Source organism: Chiroxiphia lanceolata, chromosome 6 (assembly GCF_009829145.1).
Source record: "Chiroxiphia lanceolata isolate bChiLan1 chromosome 6, bChiLan1.pri, whole genome shotgun sequence".
In the NCBI taxonomy this organism is placed as follows: domain Eukaryota; kingdom Metazoa; phylum Chordata; class Aves; order Passeriformes; family Pipridae; genus Chiroxiphia; species Chiroxiphia lanceolata.
The window spans coordinates 15,314,130-15,330,671 of record NC_045642.1 but is presented as its reverse complement, the minus strand read 5'-3'; the positions used below and the strand labels follow the sequence as shown (position 1 = coordinate 15,330,671).

The following is a 16,542-nucleotide window of genomic DNA, read 5'->3' as shown; positions in this document are numbered from 1 at the left end:
TGCTCTCTGGCACCCTAACCCCTCAGACTCCTGACTGGAAACACTGTAGATCTTGGATGTAGTTTTGACCACTTGCCACAGTTCTCTCTGTTGCCAGTGGGCAGCAGATCACAAATGGAGATTCAGTGGTCTAAAGTTATGTAGTGATGAGAGAACTAGCAATTAAAGCAACAGAGTTTTATTTGCAGTGTAGTGTGTGCAGCTCAGAACATCAATTTTCAATCTGTTATCCTTGAGTGGATTAGATTACATTATATTAGTTTGCACTAGTTTAAATTGAGAACTGTTGCTTTGTGTTAGTCCTGGGCATGACTTTAAAGTTACACTTATTAACTTTAATAAAGGGGATTTTTAACCCAAAAAATTGTGCCAGTTGTAAGATACTGATTCAGTCATGATGCTGGTTCCAGTGTTTAGGCAGAAGAGCCCACTGTTTGTGCATTCAAGATGTAGAAAAAGATTCTATTCTGCTTGGCAAGCTTGCTTAAAAGTTCTGCTCACGCTAACTCTGGCTTCACTGTGTTCTCTCACAGCCTGTTGGTGTTTGTCTGGTGGCCTGGGATTTGTAAAGCTGTGCCTATGCAATTGCTGATTACACTGGGAAGAGAAGGCAGTCCAAAGCTAGCTGGAATAGCATCTGCTGTCATTTGGGAATTTGCTTTATTAAGGCATCCAGCTTACTCCCTTGGTTGTTGATGCTGAACAGAAGTAAAAACTGAGAGTAAATCTCTGAGCTAATTTACTGTCTGTCCTTGAAGCCGGATGTTTATTCCAGTTTGGAATACAGAGTTTCCTATCTGTATCTGCAAGCTTTTCTTCCTTATTTTTTTTTCCAGGTGATACCAATCTCTGCTACTCTCTTCATGACTTTTGCCCTGTCCATCTGTGTCCATCAGCTCTCCAGTCCAAGTGTCAGCTCCTCTAGCTGTGTGTTTCCCTTCTCTCAGAAAGAGCTGAGTAACCCTCTGCCACAAAGGCTTCAAACCAGGGAAGTAGAAACCTCCCTCTCCACTACATCCTGTCAGATTAGCAGCTACTGATTTATATTGGTATTGTCCAATTATGAAAGAAGCAGCTTCTTCCCAGCAGCTATAGAATCCCTTGTTTGTGAGGGACTTTATCATGGGCTGAAACGTTCTGATGGCCACCACTACAGGATACATGAACGTAATTTGCTTCTGGTTTCTTACTCTTTTGCAACTGATTGCTGTGGACATCATTCTGATTCTGAGAACACAGCAGGTATTTGGAAATATCATCTTGATGTACTGGTCCTGGAAAATGCCACATTAATCCAGCCAGCCATTTTTAGGCCAATTTCCTGGAATATTGAACTTGAGCATTGCATTTACCTGGTTGTGATTGCCAGGTTTCTTTTTTTTAGGAGCTGATGCTTCCTAAGTTACCAGAGGTAAAGATGAGCAGAAATCTGAGATCCTGCTAACATGTCAGGCTAGATAAAGCCTTGCTTGCTAATCAAAGTGATTTGCATGGTATTGGTCCTTTGTCCTAGAGAAGTATTTTTTTTTCCTGTTGCTCAAGAATTGGTCTCAGACCTTAGATCAGTGTAAATTTCAAAGCTCCTCTGCTGCGCTAATCTCTCGTGCGTTGTTCTGGAGCTGTTAATTGATGATAATTCTGAATGCTTAATGCATTTTGTTGGAGGATTTCTAAACCTTTTTCTGGCAGACTATTCTCAGTGACACTGGTTAATGTGAAGAGTGGTTTTGGGGAAGCAAAGGGATTGGAAAGCAAAAGAAGCTGTTTCTCTTTTGTGTCTTTTGTGTGCATTGGTGCCATGAAAAGCGAGAGTTGGAAAGGGTGAGAGACTGATTGTTCCTTTCCCCCTCTGCACCTGCCAGGCTTTCGCATTTGAAGAGTATGATGGAGTAGCAGGGCCCCATCTGCTGATGTTCCCTTTTATGTGAGATGTTTCCTTAAAGAAGGGGTCTTACATAAACGACTTTGCTGACCTGTGTTTCTGTGTATATGCCATATCATATCTGTGGGTGTGTTGTTAACTACTGCACAGAAAAGGAAAAGTGAGAAACCAAGTCAGTGCTAGAGCTGGAGAAAGTAAGCACCCCTTTTAGTTGTATGCAGGTCATAATTTCTAAGCAAGGTTTAACATCTTCATAAAACTTGAACCAAGATAACTTCAGAAGTTACCTCAAAATGAAGCTTAGTTTCTCTTCATGTTTAACTTTGGTAGCAGAAATCCCACAGGTGGCAGAGGGAACAGGGTCAGACTAGGTGGTGTTGGCTGGCAAGTTGGGAAATTTCAAGGCCTGTCCACACAGACCATAGGTATTTTTCTTCTGTCTGAAAGCATCCTGATACTCAGCTAGGAGGCAAAAGCTGCTCTTCTGTTTTGATTTGAAGTGGTGTCTAGGGAAGAGGAAAACAGTATTGGCAGCAGCTTCTTTTGGTTTGAGCATTATGTCTGTAAATTCCCTGAAGAACTCATTAATTTTTAAGGCTGTGGCAGCAATAGGCTAAATGGATACAGTAGTGATACACTGATGGTTTGATATGGTGCATTCATCCTTTTGGGATTTTCAGTTCTGCTCCCTTCAGGTATGTGCAGCACCCCAAGATCAGTGGGTCAGTTTAACCTGAGAAGGCGGCTGTTTAGCAAACAGGAAGATACCATTTGGAAACAAGAAAACTGTTCTTTCTGGAGGGTTGTCTGCCTTCTGATTGAATCCTCCATAAGATTCATTTACTATGTCAGTAAACTCTGCCTATTTGTAGAAAGAGGGAAATTTTTCATGAAGGTCAGGCTCACCATGGTTTATGCTGGTGAGACAACAGTGTGTGAAACACACAGGTTCTGAGTTACGTTGTGATTTGTCATCAGTAATTGCTAGTGAGGATAAGTGTCAGTTGTTGACTTACAGGGTCTTAATGTTAGTATGTTGTGAACAGATAAGTTTTTCAAATGTGGTGTGCTTTTCAAAAGTGGTAATGTTTCATGTGCATGTTTACATAGCCCTCTGGTAGTTTGTAATATCCAAATACTTAATACAATTTAGTAAAATTAAGATAATACTGTCCTAATGTGAGAAGTCTTACATCAGACAGGGTGGGGAGCTGCTGAGTCCTGACCTAGGATTTAAGCTGTTATATCTAACTTCCTTTCCAAGAAAAGTCATAGGAGGTTGCCACTGCCTCCTGAGCTACAACCTGGACTCTACGAGAGCCATACTGCTTTTTTTTCAAGGGGTAGGTGCTTAAAAGGGGTAGTAGTCAATGCTGAGCTGCGAGTCAAAAAAAACCCAAAAAACAAACCACCAAAAAAACCCAACAACAAGCAGGGGAGGCTGTGGCATGGCCCTGAAGCCCTGATACCAGTGTACTGTCACCTGTCACACAGCCACAATGCATGAGGCAGGATAAAAGGGGGATCCTTGCATGCCCCACTGTGGGTTGGCTGGGGTTCACAGGTGGGACAGACCTGGCTGCAGCCAAGGCCTGAGGCGCTGAAGGTCATTCTTGGGCATATATGCAGGTACATGCATATTATGAAGGTAACAGTAGTATTGAAGGATACAAAGTGGTGTATCACAGGACATTTAGAGGCACAGGACAGCAGAGAATGCAAGCAGTCAACCAATGTGCCTCCATTTGGTACTGGAAACACTTATTGGCTTTACTATGAGCTTACCATCCTTATTTTTAACCTTACTGGCCTTACTTGAGTTCTGAGACCATTTAATGCAGACTTGGATGGGCATGAAGTGCCTCTGTCTGCTCTGCCTATTTTCTTATTGATGTCTGATGCTGCTTCCTCTCCCCGCTACTGCAATCCATTTCCAAGAACTAGAACTCAGAAGCATGCACTCTGCTCCAGCTGGTGGGGTTGGAAGCAGTAGGAATCCCAAATTGGATACAGTATGTTTTGTAGTTATAAAAACAATGCCAATATCGTGAAATACACCACATACAAACATCCAGGGGAAAGTAATCATCCATCTAATGCAAAGTATATTGTGTTCATAAAGCTCTTATATGTACTGTATATTTCATCGTGTTTGCAAATTTATAGTGCTTCTCTTCCAGACCCTGGAGTGTAGATATCTTCAGCCTTGTGATGAAAGAAGGATCACACTCTTTAAACACAGAATAACAGAGAAAGTGTAGACGGGCTGTGATCCAGACCACAGAAACAGCTACGAGCTGTAATGCCCATCGGTACAAACATGTCCGCAGGCACTGGTGATCCCTCATTCTTTGGGGGGATGCTGGCAATTCATATATCCACTGAGATTAGGGTCAAGGGCTCTTACCACCTCCAGGATTCAGCCTTAAATGCCTGCCAAAATGTTCTCTGCCTTTGGAACTTGAAATGGTTCAAAGCTTCTCTTTTTTGTATTTTTAAATTAAAACATGAAATCCAATCTACTGTGGTACTAACAATTTCTCACTACCTTGCTTCCAGACTGGAATCCTCTGTATCATGTTTCAGTAAGCTTCAGGAATGTTTTGCTAACATATAATGAGGGATTTATAACGTAAATGCTGACACAACCTTAACTCTAGCCTATTGCAAATGTGACAGTATTCATTAAGGACTCTCTAGGGTGCAGTATGCTCCTTGGTGGACTGGGTTCCTGGAAATTTAATGGCAGTTTGTGAATTGGCATCACATTTTGGTTTTAGTCTGTCTCTTGCTACTGTAGAAAACAATTTTGGTTCTGACAATGTGAGAGATTCTGTTTTACTTTGCTTTCATGCTGTACTTTAGGAATGAGGATGAGTCAGCTGGTCAAACAGTAAAAAGAAAGATTACTTTGTGTCCACTTACTCTTCTAGAAATTAAGCAGGATATTCGTGCCCAGCTGTCAGTAACCAATTGAATTCCTATCTCACCTGTTGGTGAAGCTCAGTTAAGTTCAGAAAAGGCACCTGAGATTTGTGTGTAATTCTATCTTTGTTTCTGTTCAGTAACTTCATGGAGGTTGAGATAAGCATTATAGGTTGTTGTGGGATTTACTTAGTTCTCGGTGCATCTGGAGACTAGATTATTTTGCTTCATCGCAGAAAAGTGTTGAATTGTTTTTATTGTAATATGATACAATATTCTGCACTACTTACACATTATCCATACAGCATCATTGTGCAATAACTTTCTAAATAACTTCATGTACTGACATGGTCATGCTGGAATAGTTATTCTTAAAATACTCATCCTTCTATAGTGTGACATAATTTGTATCTGTAGACAAATTCACAAATGGTAAATAGTTCTGGAGAGTTCTACCTGTAAGACCCTGGCCTTTGTATATAAAATATCATCTGAGATCAACCACCCTAAATTTGTTGCTTGCCAAATACCTTCCAGCCACTTAAGTGAGAACCAATATTTCTTATAAAAATCTAGCTCTTTTTTCCTTTTCTTTTTTTTTTTTTTATAAGAGAGAGTAAATGAGTTAGTGGGTCGTTTAAAATGCTTCACTCTAAAAACAGCTGTCCCTTTTCAAGCAATTTTATAGATTGAAAATATGCTGCCCTCCCTCCCTCCAATTTAACATTAGCTTCAAAAATAGCTTTTTTTTTTTTTTTAGTTGTAGATTACTACTGAAAACCAAAGGTTATTTAGTGATAATATTTTTCTTCTGTGTTTTCTGCTGTGGGTTGACTGACTTGTGGATGTACTTGACTTACACCTTTTGATCTGAATGAATGCTGGGAACCACGGCAGTTTTGGCTACCTTTACTCAGTTCCTGCAAAGGATAAAAATAGGTGAGGCAGTTAGGATCTGCAGTGCAAACATAGTTGTCAGTGGCACGGGGGTAGGAATGTGCCCAGTTCTTTCAAAGTAAGGCTGGTATAGAGAAATTTATGTTTGTTTAATAAAATCCTCACGTGACTGAGTTTGATGCAAGTTCTTAATGTGATCTTAAACCATCTAGCGAAAGTGACTCTAAGTATTTGTTCATGTTTCCACAAACCATTTCACAAGCTCTCTGGACATATTTTGAATTCAAACTTAAGTACTTGCATTTGTATATTACCCATTATATGTTTTTGCTCTTTGTTACTTATGACCTGCACTCTGGATCACCCAGAAGCACGCAGACCAGCATGCACCTTATCTGATTAGCTTAGAATTCCATGACCAGGGCTGTACCACTTGTATTGAAATTCATGTGGGTGGGAATGGGCAGTACATCATTTTATCCAGTGGTTAGTTTAGAGAAAAAGAAAGGGGAAATTGATGGCTGTGCAGAGAGGTGGATGCAGAGCTGAATAAAATTGGTAAAATGGTGAAGGGCCATGTGGCAGAACAATAACTCCTTTTTTCATATCAAATTTCTTTGATGCAGCTGCAGTGTATATCACGTGTTAATGGCCAGAAGGTGTCTACCCCTCTTTAGCCTCTTAGAAAGATGACCTTGAAAGATTATGTGGATTTTGCTAGGGTTGTAAGGCTGGACTCCAAACTGTGCACTCTGTGGATCAGATATTCTTAATACTCTTAGGAGTCCTAGGCAAAAGATTGTAGTAATTTCAATACTTGCTGTTGTGCTTTGTGAAATCCAGTGAGAGGGAATTATCCTTACTGCGTGAAGACTGAGAACTAAGGGGGATATTGTGACCAGTGGTAGTGGCAGGCTCTGTAGCAGAGCTTTTGTCTGTTATGTGGGAGTCTTAGGTTTCATCAGAGTGGGGAATTTAATTTCCCCATTTCACTGAGGTTGGATTTTTACAGAAATGTAACTCTATGTACCTTGCAGAATCTGCAGGAGAGCAGAGCTGATTTGTGTTGAGACAGATCTCCCACACGGCTGTGAAAACAAGTGCACAAATTCAGAATAGCTGGATGTAAGTCTGAAGTAACTGTCATGGAGATTGATGTTCTCTCTAGGAGTTAATCTAGATTTACATCAGGGTAACTGTGACCAGAATCTCTCAGGATTCATCTTTGCTAGACTTTAGTAACTCACTAAATTAATTGCTAATTAACTTGAGATGGTTGATTATTGTGGATGCTTCCCACATATTTCTTCTGCCTTACCGTCATAGAATTTAAAGACAGAGCTCCACTATATCAAACCAGATCTTACCTATTCTGAATTCCTGCTTGTCAAAGACTATTTTCTTCACCTAGATAGGAACACTCTGAGTGCAGTCAGCAGACATTACATGAAAGCACTGCAGTCCTCAGAAATCTAACCTTGTGCACATTTGGGTCTAAACCAGCAGACATGGCAGCCCATATTGCCAAAGGCACTTAGAATAAGAAAGGGGTTTAAAGAGGTCCTGCAAGGTAGTTCCAGATTGCCCTTGAAGGCTGGCCTTGCCAGTTTCTGCAGTGGAGAGGGCAGTATGAGACTTCTTCTTGACATAAGTACAGCAGTCAGCTTGAAGTGGTTTCACCACCGAGACATCTAAGAAACAACATGAGCTACCTCCACTCAAAACACTCCTTCCCTTGTGTGTCACTTGCTCTGGTGCTTTAATTCTATACAAAACAGGTTGCACCATGAAATACCTCATGGTAAAATACTAATTGGCAGCATCCAAGGCCATTGGGAGGGGAAACGCCCAGACTGATTCCTTCAAAGTCTGACATTGAGGCCCCTGAAAATTCTGCTTCCTTTCCTCTTCAGATTTCACCATCAACATTACACTAACAAGGCACACCTCTCTTGTATGTGTTTTGTATGGTTTTTATGGGATGCCAGAACGATGGGGTATGTCTGATCCTGCTGTAGTTGGGGCAAGGAGGTTTTATGACAGCCTTACTTGAAAACTAAATCCAGGTTCTGCTCCAAGTCTTTCCAAAATGGAAGCAGAGCAGAACAGTTAAAGCAAGTCAACTCGAGAACCTCTAATGTCCTTGAAAATAGTAAAAGGATCTGCACTAGGGTTGAAAGCAAAACTAAATTCGGCCTCTACTACATAAAAGGTCCTTATTCTTAAGTAAACATGTTGTTGGGTCCCACCAAAAAATGTGTCTAAACAGCATGAATATAAATGTCACCCTTGTCTTTACAGATGTGCTTAACCACCTCCCTGGCCTTGAGCTTCACTTTGAGCTGGTCTGACTCCTAACACCCTGTAGTTTGAGCTGGGGGGGCCTGGTCGTGCTTGATGAAATGCAACGAAGATGTAAGGATACAATAAACTGGTGATCATCTTCCTTGCCTGCATATGAAAGTGAAGGCATCGTGCCAAGCAAATATGCGCATTAGATGACTAACAGCTCCCACACTGTCAGTGTAGGCAGGGAATATGCAATGCAGCCACATATGTGTCTCAGAACCATACTGAGTGCTTTTTATTCTTAATGTTTGGTTTTGTTTTTAAATAGGAGTTCAGATCTTTGAGCAGGATGTTTATCTCTATGCACAGAAAACAATATTGGTCATAGTTTTTAATATACAATCAAGTTTTTAAAACTACCAGCTGATATATCTATTGTGAGTGACATCAGAATTTCAAGCAATTGCTATAAATGTTCACTAAGATAGCTGTGCATATCATGTGTAATTATCTGAGTTTACTTTTTTTTAATGGCTGGAAAACACTTTTTTAGAAGAGTGAAAATTTTTTCCAGTGGAAATGCTGTTGGAAAGTTTTGTATTCAACTGTCCTGGTTGAGATTTGATCTCACTTTCTTTGATAAAATTGGTGTGAGGTACTCACAAAAATTAGTATGCTGTAACAAATGAGTTGAATTTCATTTGGTACTTGCTTAGCTATAGTTTTGAAATGTACATGTAGATACTATTGAGCTGAACACCCAGGGATGTCCTGTAAATCCCTGTAAGCAGAGTGCAGTTTACCTTAGCATTTAATCTAGCAGTGAGCTTCCACTGAAGAACATCTCCTTTTCATTCCTCCAGTGATGTCTAATCCACCCCCCAAATTAATTAGTTTTCTGTCAGTTCTTAAGCTGAAGCAGCAGCCTTTTTGCTGCATAGATAGGGGAGACAGAGGGATATGATGCAGTAGAGGAAAGTGAATAGGATGAAACAAACCCCTCTCTTTCTGCTGAAGTGTAAGGTTAGATCATCTTAAACTCAATATGAAGCGAACCTTAAGTGTTGATGGTTTGGACAGTGGACTCATTTAAATTCTCCAAGAAATATTAAGGACCCACTGAGCTAAGAACTCTATATATGCAGAATTTAGACAGTGTCTTGATCTGAATCTTAAGAAAATGGAGAAACAGTAAACCAAAAACAGACTCTTCAAACTGCTGCATTACAGTTCTGTGGCCTGACAATCGGATGATCAAGAATTCGATGAACAGACCTCTGTTGTTCCCAGAACTAAAAATTCTCCAAGCTTTTAATGCTTTTCATTAACATCTCACAAACATACAATATTGCAGAAAGCAGAGTCTCAGAATGTAGATAGAGAAAGACCAAAGTCCTCAGATGTTTTCCAGGACACTCTCTCACTGACAGTGGCAGAATCCATCAGCATCCATTTAGCACTGAGTAAGTCTGATGACAAGCTAATTTTTATGAGTTCAAGAAGTTACAAAGCCGTATTTCCCTACAGAGCTATTTAATACCCTGTGTAGTGTGGATTAGTCTCTATTTACTCTATTTTAAGCACCTGTTTCTTCTCTGTAAGTTGGCATCTAGATCTCTCATCCTAGTTACAATAATTTTGCCAGTAAAAATTGCTGTTTTGTGGACTAGCAGTTAGAAGGGGTTGTGTGGAATGACTGGGGTGACAGTCCACAGATAGTCTGCATTATATAAACTGTACTTTCCACTAAGGTGGTTAATTAAACTTGGTCTTCAGATCCCAAGACAGAAACCACTAATGTGCGCATTTTATTTTAATAACATGTTTCTGCTCCTCTGCCCCAGGAGACTTGGCCCAGTCTTCCAGCTTGTCTGTTCTCAAGAGAGAGAAGAGGGAATGTAAGGACTAAAGGAGAGTGTGTGGCTCCATGTAGTCTCTTTTCAGGCAAATAGTCTTGTCTGACTGGGGGTTGTAGATAGAGTGAGGAAACATCTTATGACATCACTACAGATTGCCTGAATGTGTTATGTTCCTTGGGAGAGATTCTATGTCCTTCCCAGAACAGGGAAAAAGTGGACAGTAGCAATAAACTATTTTATGGTTTTGTGTTCCACCCTCTGGATTTGCATTACTCTTCTGTGATGATGCTCCTGTACATTAACCCACTATGCCACTCTTGTCAGTGCCAGGATATATATCCAGATAACTGTGTGTACAATTTTTTGCCTGGATCTGGGCAGATCATGTCATTGTTTTCAGCAAAAATTAACTCAGTAGCTTAAAAACATGGGATTTTCCTCATTCAGAGCACAAGGTAAAGTTCCTGTTGCTTCCATGAAATAGTCTGAATGTACTTCGGAGTACTTTCTACTACAAGTTTTGTAATTGCTTTTCGGTCCTCTGTGGCACATCCTCTAGAGTTTTCACACAGTGCAAAATTAGGTGCTGAAATCTTCCCTTAACTTGAAGCCTGATTTTGCTGGCAGTTATGCACATGAGTAAGTGCTCCTGTAACTAGTTTTAGCTGCTCATGTCAGAATAACAAAGGGCACACAGGAGTTTTAAAAGGAAGGTCGTGCAGTTGTATTGCCTTTACTGTTTAAGGTGAGTAAAACTACTTGGCCTTCGCAGTTTTCCTTGTAGTCATGGGCAGATGGAAGTATGTCTTTGACATCACTGTAGAGTAGGTGTAAAATGCTGCCAAATCTGAATATTGTTTTCACATCAGTTTTGCATTGATAATAACTGCAAGGTGTAAGTTAATTGAGAATAAACCTTTATGCATTTTCAGAGGCGGGAGTTATTCCTAACTGTCCTTGCTTTAGTGGTATTTTCTTTTGATCATTCACATGCTGTTGGAGAGACAGAAATTGATTCATGTTAGGCAGTAGATGGGCTTATTTCCTTCAACAGTGTAAACCCACACTTCTCCCTAAGTTATATGATGGGGAAAGAGGAAGTAGAGGAGAAATGTTTGACTTTGGAGTCAGTGTAGAGAAAAGAATTCTCTAGCAAGGCACCTGTACTGAATGCAGACTACAACAGTAGCATATATCTTACGAAGAGATAACTCTCTAGAAGAATACAGAGCTCCAACAGTTGTTAATATTCATTTGGCCTCTCTGGAAATGACGTGATACCAAGTTCTTTGCACACTGGGTTTAAAGAAAACAGTTTTATACTAACATTTGTATGTTGTGGTGAACAACAGGCACTACGGAAGGTCAAAGAACAGCATTTGGGGCTATTGTCATTGCAAACAGCTTTATGTTAAAAACTGAGAGTGTGGTCAAGTTACCTTGTGTTAGCTGAATCACAGCATCTGTGTGTACACGTTCTTAGTCTGCTTTTGTGAAAGCACTAAGCACTTCTGGCTTGAATTTTAACTATCTTGTCTTCTATTCACATTGGACTGAGAGTATGCAGAGTTAATTACATTTCCACTTAACAGAAGTAATAACGTTTTATGCTGGGGCAACCTGTTCAGATATCAGAGCCCTTCGTGTCACAAAAAGGTAGCGTAAGGAGAGCTGTGTAAGGAGGTATAGCATCCTTTATTAAATCACTTGATATACTTTTGGGATACAATTTGGCCTTCAGTAGTGAGCCAAGAGGCATCAATTCCTTTTATCCAGTGGCAGTCCCTTATGAACTCCAGTTACTTCTTGGTTCCACACCTCGTGGCCGTTCTGCTGGAGTGAAGTGAGTGTGCTGCAAAGCCTGTTTCTCGGGAGCTGTTGCACAGAACTGGTGATTATGTCATCGACAAGTTTGAGGAGCAGTGGGGGTGCTGATGGTATACTCAGAACTATCCACACCTATGGTACTTGTTAGTTGTTTTTAATGGCACTTGCTCTGTAAAAGAAGGGTGACTCCCTTTGGGTCTTTCCTGCAAGACATCTTTTCTGGTTTTGAGCTTTGACTGAGGAAGTCACATCAGAAAACAAACTTTATAAAAACATCTAGCTGAAAATAATTGGTTGTCATATTTTCCTGTGGAGGAGGGAGAGGTGTTTCTAAGTGCCTATAAAAGTATAAATACCATCTGTATGCTTTATGCTTATTTTTTCTGGTTTTAAGAATAACTTCTGGATTACATTTTGACACACATTGTGTACACAGACAGTAATTCTTATTCTTGGACCTACATAGTTCTTCCATACTATGTTTGTATTACAAGTGAAGGAGACAGCATGTATCCAGGCCTTTACAGCCAGTTTCATCCTTTTACTTAGTAATCCCTTGTCCTGGTTACCAGAGGATGGCTTAGTGCTAGGATGGGCTATATAGGATGAGGTTATTTTTTTCAAAGAGTTGTATCAGGTCTGTGGACTTCAGATGAGACTGTGAATGAACTGGCCTGATATTTGCAGTGTGAGGTCCTTTAGAAGTAGATGACAAATCACATAAGCCTTGAAGGCAGAGCACTTCATAGTCTGGACAAAAAGTGCATCTCTGGCCCCTCCCTTAGCTGAATGAGTGAAGAAGGAAAAGGTCCTTGCAGTTTGCTAGAGGTCGGTTTCTGTCTACGTGCCTGCATGACCCTCTTTACCCATGTCTTTGCCATGCTTTGAGTGGCGTGTTGGACACGCAGTTTCTGAGGCTGTGACGGACTGCTTCCAAATTATGTGTACAGTTAGCCCCGCTGCTTAGTGAGTATGACACATTCAACAGTCCTTCACAAATAAGTAGTAAGGGGTTTTTCTTGTACTCACAAACCTTTAAGCCCTCTCTGAGATTTTAGTGAAATGGGGTGTTATGATTTCAGGTGAAGGCTTTTTCCATATGGTGCAGGCGGCTCCTAGGAGAGCTCAGCTTATGGATTGCTTCCTTTTCCTTAAACACTGAAAGACTTTATGGCACATACCCTTTGGATACCTGGAAGGTTTCAGGCAGATTCCAGTTCCTGTAAGCAGGGAATAAGCAAAAGCAATGGTATCAGTAACAATACAGGAACACATTTCATTTCCCTTCCGTGTTTGACCTCACCCCACACATCAGTGGCTTGACATTTTCTTTATGGATGAACATCACATCATGGTCTTTTAGAATTTATTGTCATGACAAATTGTGTGTAAAAGCCCTGAATGGTTCTTAGACATCTGATAGTGTTAAAGCTTCAATTTTTCACTTATTCTTCAGGATTCTAGTGCATGAAGGACGTAAATGATAATCCCAGAGGACCATCTGTCCTGGAGCAGACATTGGAACCAAGCTACTATGTGACTGAAAGAACTGAGTGCAAGTCAGATGGTAAGTAAGACAAGGAGGATGAGATATATCATATTATACCTTCAGTACAGATGAAAAAGACACACATACAGTGTTTCAGAACTTGTCCTAATTTTCTTGGAGAAAGAAAGGAACAAGCTAAAAAAAAAGGAAAGGAAAATTCATTGCAAGTTTTAAATGTTTTTCAATGCCCAGTTAGCGTGGAATGTCACTTTTGCTAGATCTTTTCATAGTGGAGTGTATATTTTAGTTTAGCTGTGGTTCTTATGTCATTCAAGGGGTCCATTTTACCTCCATTGCCTACTTGATGTGTAGGAAATTCTTTCTAGCTCAGATTTCTAAGGAAGCCTAGAGGACTGAGCCTTTGTCTCCTAAAAGCTCCTTAGAAAGTCCTTTTAAATCCAGTCCATAACTGTCTCAAACACTTTTAAAAAATTTATTTATTTGTGGTAAGCAGTAAGTAAATTAGTTTTGTTTAGTCATCAAGGAAGTGGGTGTTTCCAATTCTGGACTTTTTTCTAAATATACTCTGTCTGTTACAGGAAAGTGTTTCCTGTCTGCACAGGGAGGGCTCTTGGAGCAACTGGGTTTTGTAGTTTGAATCATGTATCCAGTGTATATAAACCTTCTTTCTTTTTATTGGTTAGTGGATTTATTTACTGGTTACAGTTAATGTTGCCCTGGACCAGCCTTTCATACCATCTTGCAGACTGTTGAAGTTTGTGGTTGTTTTTATGGTAGAGAAGCCTGTTCAGCTGGATGTGAGTGGGTATCAAAACTCCACACTGTGAGGGAGGCCTAGTTTATGAAAAGAGGATGCTGAAAATATTGTTCTGTATGCAAATAAGCTGTAAGGTGAATGGGTTTATTCCACATGCTATATGCTTTACTTCTTAAAAACCCTTTATGAGCTGTGATCTTTTATTATTTATGTAAGAATCCTGAAAAGCTTCAGGTAACCTATAGATATTCCTCCTGGAAATTCACATTCTCTTTACAAATTTAGATATAAGCGGTCAGCTTTGGCCAAATAACAGTCAGTGCTTGCTGTTCATTTGATGGCAGAAAGGATGCACTTTCTTTTCTGTAAGCTAAGAGAGTCATGTTAGTATTTTACACTTTTTGGTGTTTTTTACACCAGAGCCCTTGAGGCCACTGTTAAACCTAGGCCATAAAACATTGGTGTTATTTAAGTTTTCATTGAGGTGGTGTGTAAGTGTGCCAAATGATTGGAAGCTTCATTATGGTAGAATATGTACAAATATACAGTAAATGACAACCACACACTTTTTGCCTCACAGAACTTATCCTTGATAGTTTGACAGAAGTAAAACCACGATGTTTTATGCTACCTGACCCTTGTAGTCATAGACTATATTGATTTCAAAGCAAGATGTAAACACAGTTCTACTGGTTATAAAAAATAATGAATTCAGAAATCACTTTGCAGAGTTTATCAAATTTATCCCTGCACTGAAATTTGTAGTAAAATTAAGTTAAAAGTATGGAGTTAAACCATGAGTGAATTTGTTCCGTCCATTTACATAGAAACCACACACAGGTCCTGTTTTGGAGCTGGATAGTTAGGAAAAAGTAATTTATGTGCTATAAATCCAATGTATGATCCTTATGGATAATGAGGATATTCAGAGGTCTTTCATGTTTCACTTCCTATGAACCATGTGTTCATGCACAGAGCCTGAAGGTTGTTCATGGAAAGGATCTTTAATCCAGCAGTGATACTGGCTTACTCTTTATATGTGGGCAATACAAAGGGAAGTTTTTCAAACAGTTGTTTTTATTGCAGAAGAAGGCGTGGGTAGTTCTGCCTTGCAGAATAGCTTAGCCTGGAACAACCCTTATGTGGGAGGGCAGAAAGAAAAGATCGACAATCATTTATCATGTGACACTGAAGTGGAATAGTTCCAGCAAAAAGACTTTTGCTAAAACTTTCCAGCTGAATGTGAACTGAAGGTCATGCACTTGCCTTCTTGTTAACATGATAGCACCACCATGGAAGCACTGGTAACGTGCTGTGTGTGTAGGCTGCCCCTGGCAAGTGTGCTTGCTGAAAACGTACCCTGTAAAGGCCTCAGTCTGAGGTGGCTGAACAGACTGGTTTTGGCGAAGATGCTTGGAAAGTATCACTGACACTAATTTGAGGGAACGCTCAGGTGTATGAAATGCAAATCTATGTCCTTAAAGCTGATGGAAGATGCTCTAATAAATGTTTGAAGTAAAAGTTGTTGTCCAGGCATTGTCACAGGACTGCAGACTGCTCCTTGTTTCAAATCTGACTATGAAAATGGTATCATTCAGTTGAGCTGTCACAAACACACTAATATACTTCGCTATTGTATAAAATGTTATATATAATGTGGCCAAAGGTTTTTTTGTAGTTCCTAAGTTGAGTAATCAATAAAAATCATACAAAGAAAATCTTGTTGTTTTCATGGCAGGGCATGGGAGCTAATGAGAAGCTTCTAAGGCACGGCTTGATTAGGGTAGGTTGGAGGGCAACTTCAAATTCTGAAAGATACCTTGAAAAACTGTTAAGATGTGTTTATACCAGCCAACAAATAGGGATGGTGAAACCATAAAATGATACACTAGATTGGAAAACAGTCATTTTAAGTAACTGGAAGGCTGTTTATTTCACAAAACTGCCTAATGTTCACGTGCTCACATCCAACATAGTGTATGAAGCAAAAAGTATGCAGAGTGAAATTAAAACTAGATGCTGTTGCTGAGGATTGAAAAGTTTTGCTGTAGCTGCACAACATAGTAATGAGCTGCTCTTGTGCGGGTGGAAAACAGGATACAGATAAAAGAGGTCACATGAGTCTGTGGGGATGAGAAAAAATTAACATGCTATTTTTGAAGGAGTATGCACTCGGGTTGGCATTTTGAAGCTAAATTCTTTCAGTTAAAGCTTTATTAAAGCAGGTTTATTCTGCAGTGTGTACACAAAACACTAAAGAAAATAGAACTGGTGGAAATCTGTTTGTCTCTTAGCAGCATTTAAGAATCAGAGAGGTGAAGAGGACGTGGCAGTTTGCAGCGCCAAGGTACACTGTATCTGCAGTGTACAGCTGGACATTCACAGGGACCCTGATTTCAAAAGAGTTAAATTAAAAATCAGTCTATTCTTTTTGACAAGTATCTATTTGCTGAATTATCATGTGCCACTTTTAGTTCTATGGTCCTTATTGATTTAGTACAGTTTTAGTACAGTTTTTTTCAGCATTATCATATCTTAATGAAGTACTGGATAAGTTCTTAGGTAGTTTTTTGTTGGTTTGGGTTTTTTTTTGTTA

At 39.8% G+C, this 16,542-nt stretch overlaps 1 protein-coding gene across 3 annotated transcripts in view; it reads left to right on the top strand.

Annotated features, from left to right (window-relative positions):
* The window catches only part of PTPN5 (protein tyrosine phosphatase non-receptor type 5), an 82,365-nt gene that overhangs the window by 8,940 nt on the left and 56,883 nt on the right, over positions 1-16,542 (top strand). For 2 of the 3 annotated variants that reach the window (XM_032691388.1, XM_032691387.1), the window contains exon 2: positions 13,136-13,246. In XM_032691388.1, coding sequence (XP_032547279.1) covers positions 13,147-13,246 — 100 coding nt within the window. In that variant the 5' untranslated portion in view covers positions 13,136-13,146. Of the gene's footprint in view, positions 1-1,027; positions 1,243-13,135; positions 13,247-16,542 lie in introns of those variants that run through there. The other variant, XM_032691389.1, reaches the window with a different exon arrangement.